Raw genomic sequence first — 16106 nt, forward strand, 5'->3', positions numbered from 1 at the left:
ATCTATCAGCTGGAGTACAAACTGAGACACACCACCGTTCAGATCAACGCAATTATAACTGTGAAAATACTGTACTTTGGTGAGGTCGTTGCTAAACCAAAACATGGAAGTTAGCCCCTAAGGAGGGGTGTTCCTACATAGAGGAAGGCGGAATTATGTTTGCTGCGATGGTATGTCCTGGGGGGTATCAGCCACCAATGACAGCTCAGCATCGTTTGAAAGCCTCTCAATGAAAACTCCTAACTCTAATTGTCCCTGCAATGCTTATCAACGCTGCCAATCCCAACTAGAGCGGAAAGACAGAGCAATTTTCCCATTACAGCGGGAGCAGAAAATGGAGGAGAGACGTGCAGGCGAGGGAGCCTTGTGTCTCCAGAGAGCAGTACAGATGGCTTCATCTCCAAGTTCAAAAACACAGACAGGAGGGATGGGGGCGAGGGACCCAGCACGCACGCACGCTCACAGGCACTTGTGATGTCCTTGCGCACAGACGTGCACGTTCACTCACACAGACGCGTTTCATACACTCATATGTTGACAACATGCAATCAGTTAGCTTTTAACCTCCTTTCTACAGCCGGCTTCTTTCAAGGCCACAGTCGCAGGCAGTGCGGCCATGGAGGATTCATTTCAGTAAGCATGGAGATGATAACAGTTTTTGGCTGCTGACTCCTGCCACAGTGGATAGATACGCTTGCTTCAATGCCTTCAATGTCTGTCCCTTGCTTTGATCTTCATTATAACCATATCTAGGAGCAGTGGCACCACAGACATCCACATGTTTAGATCTGTAGTCTGAATGTGGAGATTTACATTGAACCTAAAGGAGGAGCTAGATTTCCTCTTCTGGAGCCCAAGAATGCAGCGCCACTCTGCTTAGATGGTTATGACAACAAATGGCTCTCTGATAACATCATACTGTATGGACCATGATCCAACCTGAGCTTTACCCACAGTGATATTAATCTGTTTACCTGCTTTCCAGAAGGAATGTTTATTCAGATACATACAACTGTGTATACAGTTCACCATAGGAGCATAGGCACTCAAGCGCAGATTACAAATGACACAGCAATTGTTGCGTGTGTGTGTGTGCGTGTGTGTGTGTGTACGTGTATTAAGAAGAGACTGCCTATACTAAACTCTCCCTTTATTATCAATGCAGACATCTTTAAGTGTCTGCTGTCTGGCTCCACCAGGCTTATCAGTCCCTCATTGGCTTACGTAATTATAGAAAACACACAAAAGTGTGTAGCCACGCATACACTCTGACCATGCTTGTGTGCACACATACACATGCACACGTGCAAAGAGCCATTTACCAGCCCACTTAAATCCAAAATAGATCAACTTAACCTCCTTAAGGCATCAGAGTGGTTGCTCAGACCATTAAAGCATAAAGCTAATAAGTCCAACAGACAGCGACAACTATATGCTATTTTATTGCAAAATCCATCATAGCATTCACCTACAAGCTCAGATATGGTGCTCGGTTTCAGATCCCTCCTATGTCTGATGTCACAGCCAGTAGAATGAGCAAACAGAGCCAAAGACGGGGTCAGACATTGGTGGTTTTATCACATATCTCTCATCTGCATCACAATTGAAAGTTCAGTTGAGCAGCAGTTTCATGCATAGCCCCGCTGAAACGATTGGGGTTTTTAAATGGAAAATACAGCATTGATATGGTCCAGCATACAATCCAAGAGTTCAACATGCTGGTAAAGGGCCACTTGGTCCAGCGGTCTCTCTGCTGTCTGTCTGTTTGCCCTCCCCCCCTGAAACTACCACCTCACAGACACACTTAAACACATACAGCAGCCCCCCATTGTACTGCCTGTGCAGGTGCATGGGTGCTGATAAGAAGCACAAGTGCCATGTGGTTCACTGAGGTGAGTCTGCGTTGGGAGAGCTCTGCCCTCGGCCCTATGTTGGCATTTCCAGCTGTGGGGGCAGCACCGAGGAGGGCAGAACCAATGCCGCTTATCAAGCCGGGGACCGAGGACCAGGCGACCAGCAGAGCCATGGGGACTTGAACCTTTGCCCCGGTGTACTCCCAGACTGTGTCCCACCATCATGCCTAACAGTGTCTGGCAGCAGGGCCTCTGTCAGACTCAGGAAACCACAGGCCACCACTCAGTGTGAGAGGGAACAGCACCCATCCTCTGAATCAGGGCGGCACACCTCTCACCCTGGTCTGCAATGATATCTCTGTCTGAAATGCCAAACCGCACGCTGACATTTCAGCTTCACCTGCCTCTGATCATCACACTTCCCTGCTTGCACTTGTGCTCTAGAGCTGGATCGGTAGTTTGTTGGTGGATTGTTGGTGGATTTTCAAAATAAAAGGGTCACACACACACACACACACACACCACAACATTTTTTATCCAAGTAAGTTTCTGTGTGAGGTGATTTTAGTTCTCATCTTCATGTGCATTATCATGATAAATACAGGATTCCCTTCAGAAAGGGAAAGTTTCCTTAAAACACAGATTTATTTTCCTTTATTTTCCAGTTCACACCCTTTCCTTTTTTCCTTTTCTCCTTTTAGTCACCAAACAACTCTGCCAAGGCTGTTGGGGGTTTTAATACCCTGTTTAATGCATTCCAACATTACTTACCGAGGGAGGAGATTGTTAGTTAGTTGCTCCTAAATTTCCAGGTCATTCCAGAATAATGAAACATTTTTAAATACCACATGAAGCTTGGCAGTCATAAGACACCAGTGAGTGTCACCGTGGTAACTGGTGAAATTGCTGAAATCAGTCATTTACTATCTTCCATGGATCTAACTTCATTGGTTTAATCACTTGACTCTTTTCCTTGGCTCATCTCCTTCATTTCTATTGCCCTTCTTATTTTGGATTTACAACATTATGAGTGGATTTGTAACTTCCTTTTGCTGCATTGTACTTTCTCTTTGGGGTATTGTGTATACATGGCATTATGCTCAACAAACAAACTTGAAATGATGTTAAGTAGCTACAATGCTGAGCGTTTTCCCTCTTGTGCTCCTTACTGAGGATTCACTGCCAGGTATGTGAAAATAACAAGGATCCAATTTTCCCAGAGAAAGCAGACACTTCTGAGATTGCTATGATGTTTTCAGGTTGACGAGGATGTCTGTGATATTTAATCAAGGTCCAACAGATGTGAAGCAGAAGGTAATTTTATTTTCAATTATCTATATTGGGAGATACTTGCTTTGAACAATGAAGCTGACGGGTGTGAAGAAAGCAGAGACTAAGCCTCCGACGCACATCATTTCCTTCAATTTCACTCATTATTCTGGCACTGCTGTCTGTAAATACTTTAAAGTTGATATTAATACGAAAGCTCAATGCTAAGGCTTTGGGAAAGGGCGCTAAGTTACGACTGCAGCACTGGGAACCGAGATCCAATGTGGCAGTTGGAACCCCACCTGCTCTCCTGTCCCTAACTGAGACCTATAGAGGCCTCGGTTAGGGAACAAGCTTGAGTGTTGTGAGTTAACTTTAATGGGCAATAAGGGGATAGTAGCTTTAAAGCCTGGCCCTCTGGTAGAAAGCAGTTGGGTTTGGGGCAGGGAATTGCATACAAAACAACATACTAGTTTAGAAAAACAGGTTGTGTTTAGAGGAAGAGTCTCTAACAGTGTGTTTATATCAAATCTTATCTTGGCCACTTTCATTCCTGAAAATCAAATCTGCAAATGCAAGAATTCACACCCAGGGAGCATTGAACGCCATTATTAGCTGAGAGAATTGTGAGTAGATCAAATGTTAATAATGTTCCACTTATTTCTCCCTTTTTGATTGGCTTTTATTTTGGTAGAAAATGATATTCCTAGCAGACATTGTCAGATTGTAGTAGCCTCTGGCTCAGAGAGACTGGCTTGACATATAGAGGTAACAGGAACATCCAGTGTGTCCATCAGCAGTTTATGTTTCCTTCAGCTACACACCGAACGCCCATCTGCTCTGCTTGTCATGTATCATGCGCAATGATGAGAAGTTTTAGCATGTCACAGTGCAGTAAGTCCGTAGAGAGGCAATTTTTCCAGCAACAACTACTGCTTTTTTTTTTGCAGTGACTTCCACCCAGATAAAAATAGTCTGACATAAGGAGAATGATATATGATCTCAGTCATTCATCTAAATTGGACAAATGAGGCCCACACGTCTGAGCTGTGAAAGACCTCCCCAAAAGGGCTGAATGAATAGGCCAATGTTTGAGAGGGGGTGGGAATGTGTGTGTGTGTGTGTGTGTGTGTGTGTGTGTGCATGGGGGGGGGGGGGGGTATGCTCATTCAGTATGTATTTTCAAGTGTGAGGATCTATTTATTTTAATGGTTGCAGGCTGTCTGTATGAATGCCTTCCAGTGTATTTGTGTACAGGTGAGCTTGTGCTTGCGTGTGTGTGTGGATATGCATTCACATTAACATGCCTGCATGACCTAGTATCTGTGTATTTTTACTTTTGTCGTCTGTGCATGGCTCTCTTTATGCACAACCCTCTGTGTATGTGTGTGTGTATGTGTGTGTGTGTGTGTGAGTGTGAGTGTGAGTGTGAGAAAAAGAGAGAGGGAGAGAGGCAGCATTGTTGCATCTGCTCCTCATTAAAGGGCGCTAATGAACGCACGTGTGTTCCACCTGGTTTGGAGGAGTGGGGGGTTGATGAGGGCCTGGCCTTTCCCAGTTCTCCTATCGTAAAAACTGTCTGAAGACAAACATGGGAGCTCGATCCCCAGACGCTCATCTGACAACAGTTTGGCGGTTCCTCCTCTAATGATGAAGGTGATGTTCGGCGGCGGCCCTGCTGGGCAGGGCTGTGACTCTACCTGGAAAAAATAAGCTTTCCGTGACAAAGGAGGCTCTGAGAGGAGCACGTGGAATGCCCACAGGAGTTGCATTTACTTCACTTGTTTAATTGTTTTTATAATGATTTCAATATGATGTCTACCTGCCAGATTTAATCAAAATGACCCAGCTCCATCTGCAGGCCTAGGGCAGGTTGATGTTAAGTATTAACAGGGAATGCATTAAAAAACAAACATTAAAACAAATACAGAATGCAAATATATGTATTGTTCATATAAATGCAGACAGGACTGGACTGAAAAACAAGACACACCTCCACCTACAGCTTCATATATATGATGTAAATCAGGCACACAGAACAACCAAGGGAAACAAAAACAAAACAAATCAAGCAGACAATATCACATACCACATAGTTTAATGGAGGTCAATAATCTTTAATGGAGATCACTGATTAGATTACTGACAATGTTTTACAGTGTAGCTTATGGGCTTTTGATACACATCCATTACAGTAGGTGTATTGATCCTCCAACAAGCTAATCGATGCAGCTGCATCATATCTGTCGTATCAGAGGTGGACCACATTGACCGGAACATAACTGATATTTTAAGAAGCCTGTATCAGCAGCCTCACCGTGCCAAACCAAAGGTTCCATTCTCCTGTGGCTTGGTAAGGCTCAAAGGCAGAAGTTGTTTCAAGTCACTGTACATTAGATAATTGGCAGTTCCCGCCGTCAATTAGATATCAACAATGAAGGCCCCAGTATACAATGGCAGACAGGCTGGTGTGTCAAGGCAACAGACAGAAAAGAAAGCAAGGGAGATGAAGGAGATTACACCTTGGTCTCCTACATTAGAGTAATAATTCAGAGTTAGGCATGTTGCTCCAACAGCACAGGCAGAAAGTAATGTAACAGAGCTAAATTCCAACCTTTGGCCTCTCAGCGGTGGCACAATAAGCCATGTTAAACTAGGACGAATCAGTCAGGAGGAGTTACGAGAAGTAGAAAATGTATCTGGTTGGTCTCAGTCTGGAGCTGTGTGAGGTATCAGTCCAGTCCATCAGTCAGTTGACGTATCAGTTCCCCTCTCCGTACTCCTGGAGAATGCTGATGGATGAAATATAAAAAAGAAATGGCAACAGGTCATGCATCAATTTCTTCGTCTTCCCTCTGACTGCTCTAGTTGGAGATTTGGAGAGACGACGTCACAATTGCGAGCCATTTCCCAATTACACTCTGTTAGTTCAATTACGTGTTCTCACTGGGATATAAATCTCATTTTCAAGAGAGATATGACAATCAATAACCTTTATAAACCAACAAAACACAAATCTTAACAATCAGTCAGACCCACGACATTATAATAAAATAATCGATTTATAGAACGCATTACAAAGTGTCTGACAGCACATACAAGGAAAACAATACAGCAGGCAAAATGAAAAAATGATGAACCTCAATGATAAAATGAACCAATAATAAATCACCAACAACAGCAATAAATAAACACATAATAAAATGACAATGAGAAAGATGATGGCAATCAATCAAACACAAAAACGAAGAAAAAGAAGAAGTTTCTCAAAGTTTTTTGGGGGGGGGAATGATTTGCAGAAGTGAGTGAAGATGCTGTAGGCAGCTTCTCGCACGGTCCTGGTGTCCCTGCTGAGAAGAGCCGCTCCATTAAACACTTCACTGTTTCCACTGAAAAAAACAACTTCTTACAAGATTCCTCTTTGTTGTTTTTCTTAATTGAGCGACGTGATCTGCTCTATTTCTGCTCGATTTCCAGATTTATTCAAGAACGTTCTTCAAAGCAAGGTGAAATCCAATCGGAAAATTTCACAAGACCTTCAAACAAACTGTAGAGTTTTCCAGATGGATGCTCAACGTGTTCCGTTCTTTGCAGTCTGTTTGTTAATAAGATGACGGCGTGTGCCGGAACACTTCAGGGAAAAGGAGTGTACACCGGTGCTTCAGGCGCCTCACAAACAACCTCACTGTCTCTCTGCTGCCTGTCTACGAGTCTCAGCAGTAAGAAACCTTCCCTCGGGTTCGTCCTACAGCCTGCCACAGGTATTGATACAACACCCCTGTGTGCTCTCCTAACTCAAACACACAACTGAAATTATCCTCTCCGCAACCAGGCGGACTGGAAGTTCAACCTGCACTGGGACTGACATCGTTTCTGACAGATATTGCGAATACTTTGAGTTAATATCCGATAGATTGTATTACTTTTGGCCCAGCAGACAGCGGGGTTGTGAATTATAAACCCTACCAAAGAACAGCAATGTTCCTAAATCTCATGCTGTATGTGCAAGAGTGTGTACCTGATCTGTTTATGATTTCAAAAATGCTTTTTGTGGTCACACTATCCATAAAATTAAGAAGAGGCTGATATAAAACACCTAATTATCTCTGTTTGTTAGTTTTAAATGTTGGTGCTGAACTGAATCCAGGGGCAGATACAGGATTATTTTTTTAATGATCTGTTACCATTGGGAGATAAGACCTTAAGAAGTTTCATTATTTTTGTCAATTACTTCCAAAGAAATACGAGAAATCCACCAGTTTCAATGCATAAAACATAACATGACTTAATAGTGCAGAAACATGCAACGACCACTAATGTGTAACCGAGATGACGATCATAAAATTTGGAATGTATATTTAATAGTAACAGAGATAGATCCATAAAAATGTGATGTTTGTTCGAGCTGTTTTTCTTTTTCTTTAGCCAGGATGCGTTTTATTAGAACGTGCTCTAATGAGAAAAGCTCCGTTTTTGGGGGATTTATCAAGGCACATTACTCCCAGTTAAGTTTGTTCTCACATTTGAATAATGTATTCTTGAATCGGCTACCAAACAAAGCCTCGTTCAAGTCACATGAGGGTTCAGGTGTTAATTCGTTCCCATCACTTAAGCGTTACTTTGTACACAATGTTGTTTACTGACGTCCCTGTTTCTCACTGGGATAGAATTTGGGATCGGCTGGCAATGGAACATGCGTGACTGGGATGGATTCATGTTCTTCCTCTCCTGCTGCTTATACTCCTCGTGACCTCAGCACCTTTTGACTATTGCCTGTAGCAAATAGTATCAAAATAAAGTCTCTAATATTTACCTGCATCTGCTGATCTTTAGAATCACTGCAGCTCTCTCTCTGATCTAAATCTGCAGTACTAAAGAAAAAGAATCATACTAAGGAAACTGACTATTATCTGCAAATCATTCTCAGACTCCACCACAGTTTGGACATTATAGGTGGAAGAGGCAACACACACATTTGTTGACTGTGTCACATTTATCTCACTCTCTCTGTCTATCTCTGCACACACCATTCCTCAACCGTGTCCAACGGTGACAGCCGTGGGTAATGACAGTGGAACGCTCGCTCGCTCCTCATTTACTCTGAGCTGGCAGTGTAACAGTTCGCTCAGAACTCTTAAGTGCTTGTTAATTTAATATGCAAATAAGTCTCTTGTCAATCTGAAAGCATTTTTAATGAAAATGCTCCTGCTTCCACAGGGGGCTTTTGCAGGTTGACGGCGGTTTGCGTGTGCAGGAGAGAAAGGGCAGACGAAGGTTCAACCAAGGTGTGAATGAAGGACGGCATTGAGACTGCACAGATTACAATGCAGAGAATGGTTAAAGCAGATGGCACGCGCGGAACATGTATGATGGTCGGCTGCAGTTTTTCAACATATGTAACACATGGAGGTGACGACGACGGATGCTGCTGTCACCGCCAGCTTGCCCTCCTGTGATCTGTGACACCCAATGTCACCAGCAGATAGAGCTTAAAAGTAGAATCAGGGGTTATGAAAGGGAGCAAACACAAGCGTCAGCCTGCACAAACATGATCACATGCACACACACAAACACACACACACACACACACACACAATCTGCTACCCACATCCCCGGTAATGACAGACTTTAGATCAACCTTTGCCTACATATGGGTGGCACAGTGTGCTGAAAGTAAGGTGAGCGTGTTATTGGGAAGGTGGGGGGTGGATTGCAGGCGGTGTTAAGTCAAGCAGGAACCCTCAATGTTGCTAATTTATTTACAGATTTAATTAGATGGATAGAGCCCTCACAGATATAAGAAAGAGAGGAGAGATGTTGCCAGCGTTACAGCACTTTAATTATGGTAGCAGGCTCCTGATCCCTGCGCTCCGCTGTCTGGGGAGCCAGTTAATTAAAATCCTCATTATTTTACTTTTAATTAGTTCCCCCCTCTTTTGTTTCCTTTCACCATATGGCCGTGTTCCGTGGTCAAATTAACGTAATTGAGCTAATTAAGCCGATCACTTTAATTATTCAAAGCGTTCCGATTGGCCAGGAGAAGTTTTCTCCCTCTCCCCTCCCTGACATTCCTGTATGAGGCTCAGAGTTGTAAAGTCGCTCTCTTTGTCATTATGCTCCTCTCCTCCCATGCTGAAGGCAGTGAATTATGGCTGCAACATGCCTCGCTTACTACATGCTCCTCTAATGGCTCATGTTTCACTCCCTTGCAATGTGGGCTATGCAGCTCAGTGCCGGAGACTCCTTGTGTTCTAAGCACTCACAAATCAGCAAATGTTTATCACCGTCTGTGGTGATGAGAAATTAGCCCTCTATTGGTAGTTTCTGTAGATGATTGTCTGTAGTCATCTGGTGCTCAGGGATTGGAAGATACCATAAATAGCTCTGGCAGACGCCAGCAGCGTTCAGGATGCTCAGCGAGCTAAATGCCATAGACATCTTTCAACACACTACCATTGTATTTACATTCTTGGATTATGAGGCCGGTAACAACCAGGCGGTGGTGTTACAGCAAACACACTATGCTGATCTTGGTGCCTAAGGGTGGAAAGGACCTGTCTATCAGCATTCATCACCTCTCAACACAGAGTCTAAACACACCTCTCTGACCTACTTCATGCTCAAGTCATAGGGATGTGAATAACATGTGAACAACATGTGAATAACACGTGAATATCATGTATTGATATAATATGTTTGGTAAATACGTTTTTTAAATAAACAAATACGAAAACAGAAATCGTAACCTTTGGCAAAATCACTGAAACAGTGAACTCCTTGCTTTCCCCAGTCTGCAATTCCTCTTGCGTCTTGCAAAACACTCCATGCAGCTCTCTACATGAGACACTACATTCAATCTTAATCATCTGGAAGGCGTTGTCTTTGGAAATGGCACATGTTTGTACTGCTGGGCCAAACCCAGGCCAAACATGTGCAAACACTACAAATCTTGAGCATAATAAGCAGGCTACAGGTAAGCACAGCTGTTCAGCACAACAATGGAGGCAAACATGGCAGCAACTGATAGAGAAAAAGGTGAAGGAAGAGGAGGAGAAGGAGGAGGGTAAAGAAAGGGAATAAGACAAGGAAGACAGGTAATCTGAGACAGGATTAGAGGCACTTTGGTTGGATTTGAGGTTAACTATAAAGGAGGCTGGGAAGACACGCCAGTATAAATAAATAAATACAGTATTCAATCATATTAACTAAAAAAACAGTTTGTCAAAATTGGTTTCACATATGCTGGGAAAAAAGACCTCTGCTATGAATGTGTGTGTGTGTGTGTGTGTGTGTACTTAATGCTTGTTTTAGAGCCTTCAGACCTCGTGCTCTTTCTTGTCTGCCTGTCGTTAAGTTATATGATTGTTCGATTGAGTGAAACATTCACAGAACAACACTTTGAGATACGGCTCTGTGTGGAATGCTTTTTTGAGAAGTGATAAAGTATTTGTGCGTTTGTATTTGCGACTGTTAGTTCAGAGTTTAGAGTAACACATTTGCCGGCTTTCTGCTCAAAGGCCATTTACTCTAAACTACATTATTGATTTAAAGTGATATTCCACGCCGTTTTAAACATCTGTTCTCCTATTCCTTATTGCTGGTTGATACAACACAATAGTGATATGAAAGTACTCTATTTTGGGGAAGCGTATTTGTGTTCAGACACACCCAGTGTTTGCTCCGAAACCCCTGCCCTCACTTGAAGCTGCTGATGTTCACACTCTGGCTTGTTATTGTACACACCATGGCACAATGAGCCAAATACTATAAAAACAACCATGTTAAATAAACCGCAGAATAATATCTTCCTCATTTATGTGTTCATATTTCCTCTTTGTGTTTTTGCACTCGTACAATAACGTAACAATGCATTTTGAAGGACTGGGGCAGGACGCAAAACAAAGTCAAGAGCTTTCCACGAGTGCTTCCATTCTAGAGAGTAAACAATTAATAATACCAGGAATGCCGGTTTCCCACAGGAAGTATTGAAAATTACCAACGTGTCAGAGGTGCTTTACACAAAACACTCATCCTGTCCAAACAGGCTTCAAGACGTCATATCACCGCAATCTGAGCAACGACACAGTTGAGAATGGACATCTGTCTTTAGCTTTGAACCCTCGCCCACCTGCAGACAGAGGGCCATGCCTCGTCCCAGGGCAGAGCGGTGAGATCAGCTTCAGAACCCGGGCTCAGGGAAATCAGCCATCTTGGATCTATATCACAGAAGTGTTTGCTCTAGAAAGAAATCCTCAGCTTCAGTCGTCTTCATCTTCATCATGAGCATATAAAAATATCCTGGCATCATCTTGTGCCTTCACACAGTGTGAGGTGGAGGAGCTCAGGCAATTACACTCATCTGCATGTGTTAATATGATTAATTAGCAGGAATAAACACTTTCCTATGACACAGACTGCATGGTGAGCCACACACCTGCAGAAGCTCTGATAAAAGACAACGCCTCATGGCAAAGAGCCTTTTCATGAGACCTGCTAATTGGCATCTGAAAACGTTCCGGCTAATTAAGAAAAAGCAGATGAGGCTTGATTGGTTTGAATGCAAAGTGTAACTTGTGGTGCGGTGGGACTCGGAATGTGCCGAGGTTTTATTTCCCCGCCATCACGATACAAAGATAATTGTAATTGTGATGATTTGCATACGTTAATGAATTTCTGTGACGCTCCTTGATCAGACGTGGAATAAATAATTGATGCCATATCAGCACCTACCATGACAAGTGGGACTTTTTTTGAAATAGCTAAGCGCATTAAGGTGCAAGTCTGATGGCTGCCATGCTCCCGAGCAAGGTGTGAAAGTAGAACAGATGCTATCTTCCTCTGCCTACACGCCCGCATCCTCTCTACCTCTACGCTACGAGATTAACTCCCAACCTCCAGTGATGTGCCGAGACTTAAAGTTTTTACATAGCATTAAAAAAAGGCACGCGGCATTAAGAGTGGAAAAGACATGGCTGGGGAAAATGATTTTCAGAAGCCATGCAGAGTGGTGGAGAACAATGAGCCGAGGTGGGAAACAAACCAGGCTGTGTGTGGGTGCTTTAATTGGAACATGGTAAACAGTAAATACATCAGATTGTTCCAAATGCCCTGGATGTAGAGGGGGAGGGAGGGGGGGCACTCCCCTTTAATTAGCCCGTTTCCCGATTAAGCTTTATTAGAAGAGGGTAGGCAGAGAGGCAGGCAGCCACTGAGCCAGGCAGCCACAGGATATGCCCCGAGTTCAGCCTCCCAGGAGCTCCGGCAGCACAGATACACGGCTCATGTTTAATTGCTTCTGTAAATGGTCAAAGCGCAAGCCCCCCTAATTCCATTCCTCAGGGTAATCAGGCATGTATTCACCATACAGGGCGAGAAGGGGGCGAGAAAGAGACACAGAAGGTGAGAGAGAGAGAGAGAGAGAGAGAGAGAGAGAGAGAGAGAGAGAGAGAGAGAGAGAGAGAGAGAGAGTGACGTCCACTAACCTAGGTTCCATGCAACACTCTGCAAAATGACCTCAGCTCACTTTGTGACACGTTACAAGGAAATCGTTTTAATAGTTTTTTTACTCCACGTTATTTTTTTTCCACACATTTTACAGGCATCTGATGCGATAAGAAATAAAACTCGACTTTAGAAGAACAACAAGATCTCCATCGGTTAATTTCAACTTTGTACAGGGTGTCAAAAAAGTTTTGGAGCGGCAGTAAACAGGAACAGGTTTCTTTAGCTGCTCGGGTTTTCCTGGAGTGGCAGCTGACGTGCAGACCGCCTTTAACATTGAATACAACATAAATGCAACTTTGTACGCAAGTATATAGTCTCTGATAATGGTGACGGACAGGGGTGTCTCAGTGAGAAACGTTGTGTCCTCTTCACGCGGGGGGAGGGGGGCAGGGCGGGGAGAGAAGCAGCGTGATGACGAGAATCCACGACAACGGCGACAGTAGCGGGGAAGGAAGGGGTGACGGAGCAGGAGGAGGAGGAGGAGGAGGACTGAAGCTTTGGCGGCGGTGACGAGCGTCGTCTCTGTCACTCAGCATACCTGCACACCAACACAAGACAGAGAAAAAGGCTCAAATCAATCAACAAGCAAGTACATGACTGACATCTGGGTACATTGCACCTTTGGGACATGTCGGTACCTGAACATGGACCTGTGCTCTTCTGATCTGAACATTCAAGTCTGACCGGATCGGATGGAATGAAATTCATTTATTTAATAATGAAATCAAATATTTTACAAAAAGTTTTGTTTTCCAAGAAGCTATTTGGACGCTCTTATACATATGTTTGATTGAGATTGAGGCTAAGTATTTCCTTGATGTTATTACAATAACATTACACTCAATCATATACTGACACACTGCAGTTGTCATAGTAACTCTTATATTATCTCTATCTATTACTCTTATTATGATAAATACCTCAAATTTTGCTTTGTTTATATTTACTCTTTGCTACATCTTCTTAGTATCGTCTAGTTAAGTAGTTTGGTTTTGACAATTTCAGCCAAGACCAACATATGGTGCCTCCTATCACCACTATTACTACTATGGAGGCAAGGAAAAGGACATAATGATGGAAAATATAGAGGTAACGTCCCGTCAGTGCCCCGCTCCGCCCTCTCCCTGTGCCCTGCCCTCACCTTCTGGTCTGTCAGCATCGAGCTGCTCTGGAGCGGAGGCAGGTGGCTGTTGAGCAAGGCAGCGCCGGGTCTGTCGTGCTCGCAGAAGATTGTGCCGTTGATGTAGTGGAATCGGTCGCCGGGCATCAGTCTGTTTCTACAAGTGGCACAGCTGAAACACTGCAGGGGGAAACAGAAGACGGAAATCAAGGAGGGAGGTAATAAACTAATATTACACATCTGGATCACTGAGACAAACAACCCACGATGAATCTAAACGCAATCATCACGTCTGTATGCATTTAGAGCTCTGAGAGGTCTCTATGGTTTGAGATTGCGTGCGTTCAGGTGGGGAAAAGGCTGACAGGCAGCATTCCTCCTCCTGTGGGGGGGTGAGCATGCACGCCCATCGCACCGTCTCTCTCCACCAAATCCCAGATGTTTCTGTCAAACAAGCAGCAGGAGGCAAAGTGTACTGATGTGAGCGGTGGGGATTTACCTTGAGGTGGTAAACATTTCCCTGCGCCCTCATCACCATTTCATTGGCTGGGATCGACTGGCCGCAGGCACTGCACGCCCCGCTGTGCCCAAACAGTCTGCAAAACACAGAAACACACTTAGATACCTCCAAACACAAACCTTCATCCCTTCCTCTTCCTTCCTCCCTTTGGCTCGGCCGGGGCTCTCACCTGATGTAGTCGCTCCGACACAGAATCATGCCCCCTTTGCTGTAGCAGGTGGTGCCAATGTCCCCCAGCTGGGCTTGGCAGCAGGAGCACTTGAGGCAGCGAGTGTGCCAGTAGCGCTCCATGGAGAAGAGGAGGAAGCGGTCAGCGATCTTCCCCCCGCATCCGGCACACGTCCTGGGGGCCGGCGGCACGGCTGATGCCTGGTTGTTCACCATGCTGCTGCGGGCCCTCAGCAGCGCCTGGAGACACCAGAGGGAGGAGGGGCAGTCGTTTCATTATGAGGAGAGGTTTAACCACTTCTGTTCTCCAGCCTTTTAAAGCTTGACACCAACAAACAATCCTACTATTATACACCAGACTACTGTTTTGCATTAGTGGTCGTGCAGTGTGTGTGCGTGTGTGTGTGTTGATCACCAAAGGCAGTTTATAGTGGAGTCTACTAATTCCTACATTAACCATAACACAGATCTCAACAGCCACATCTCCACTTTGCCCACGCTCTGATTATAAACCCACACAGGGATTTGACCCAACGTGGCTGCAACTGAATGATAACATATTCAATTTAACAGCTGTAACAGGTTGACCTTTACACTAATACACCGGATAGATCCCTGAAATTCAACATTACAAAGAGTCAGAATAAGAAGATATCACAACTAATTTCATGTTTTTGTTCTACTATTAGGTGCGATATCAACACTTATTACATTATTGATCTGATAAAAGCACAGAGAGAGGTTCTTCAAACATCTGTGCTGTGTGTGTGTGTGTGTGCGTGTGTAATGGTGCGCATGTGGCAGAAAACAGGTAAAGTCGCCAAATGGGACTTTTGGAAACGTGCCAGTGTTTTGGAGTCTAAGTGTGTTAATGGAGCGTTACTAAAGCGGGATAAAAGTCTATCACGATGCATTCCAATACTAATCATCTCATTGATCCCGATCGGAACGCTGTTTTACTGCGAAACGAGGAAGTTTTCCATGGAAATGTGCGCGCGTCGCGGGGGGAAAAAAGAGGGAAAAGCAGAGACTTGTTACCTGAGCCAGACGTTTCCTCCTGCGCAGAAGTTTTGGAAAAGGTGGAAATTTCACAAGAACCACGACGCGTTCCGACTTATATAACCGCAATTACACTCGACATGTCCCGGGTTCCATGTATTTCCAGAAGAAGGCAACGCAGCTCGACATTAAGCCTCGGGGTTTTGCGGCGCGACGAGACTGCGATAGTTGGGAGCAAAACTCTCCGTCCAAAACATCCGAGTCCCCGAGTCCGAAAAAAAAAAAGAAGTCAACTAGACGAGGCCGTGAGGAGGGGACATGACGCAGCTCTCCGCTCTCTCCGCTCCTGCGCTCTCTCACATCTGTCCGTCCATCAACATGTCTTCATCTGCAGCTACAAACCGTTTGACAGCGGCTCTATTCATCAAATTGCGCAAGGGGGCTATTTAAATGAGCCGAGCTACGCAGCTGATATGAAGCGAGCAGCAGCCAATGGGAGAGCAGTGGGCGGGGCCGAAAGTCAAAATGATTTATGAGTTTATTGTTGCTTATTAATATGCACATTCACACTCCTGCAGCTCCCCAAAGGGCTTTTTGACACACATGTGCCCTGCTGCTTTGACACGGGAAGCAGCAATAAACATAGAAAGTGTTATACAAGATATTTTTATGG

The 16106-nt window shown here is 44.3% G+C and overlaps 1 protein-coding gene across 1 annotated transcript; it reads right to left on the reverse strand.

The window, feature by feature from the left end:
• Nucleotides 1-12667: 12667 nt before the first annotated feature.
• On the reverse strand, nt 12668-15864 carry LOC143000313 (LIM domain transcription factor LMO4-B). Its single transcript, XM_076149583.1, has 5 exons — nt 15473-15864; nt 14436-14674; nt 14246-14342; nt 13768-13926; nt 12668-13164 (listed from the first exon to the last, which is right to left on the reverse strand). The coding sequence occupies exons 2-5, from the start codon at nt 14648-14650 to the stop codon at nt 13156-13158; spliced, it is 480 nt and encodes a 159-aa protein (XP_076005698.1). The 5' UTR covers nt 14651-14674; nt 15473-15864; the 3' UTR covers nt 12668-13155.
• Nucleotides 15865-16106: the final 242 nt, after the last annotated feature.

This window comes from Genypterus blacodes, unplaced genomic scaffold (assembly GCF_046128005.1).
Source record: "Genypterus blacodes isolate CSIRO-AG114 ecotype Tasmania unplaced genomic scaffold, CSIRO-AGI_Gbla_v1 ptg000045l_1, whole genome shotgun sequence".
Lineage (NCBI taxonomy): Eukaryota > Metazoa > Chordata > Actinopteri > Ophidiiformes > Ophidiidae > Genypterus > Genypterus blacodes.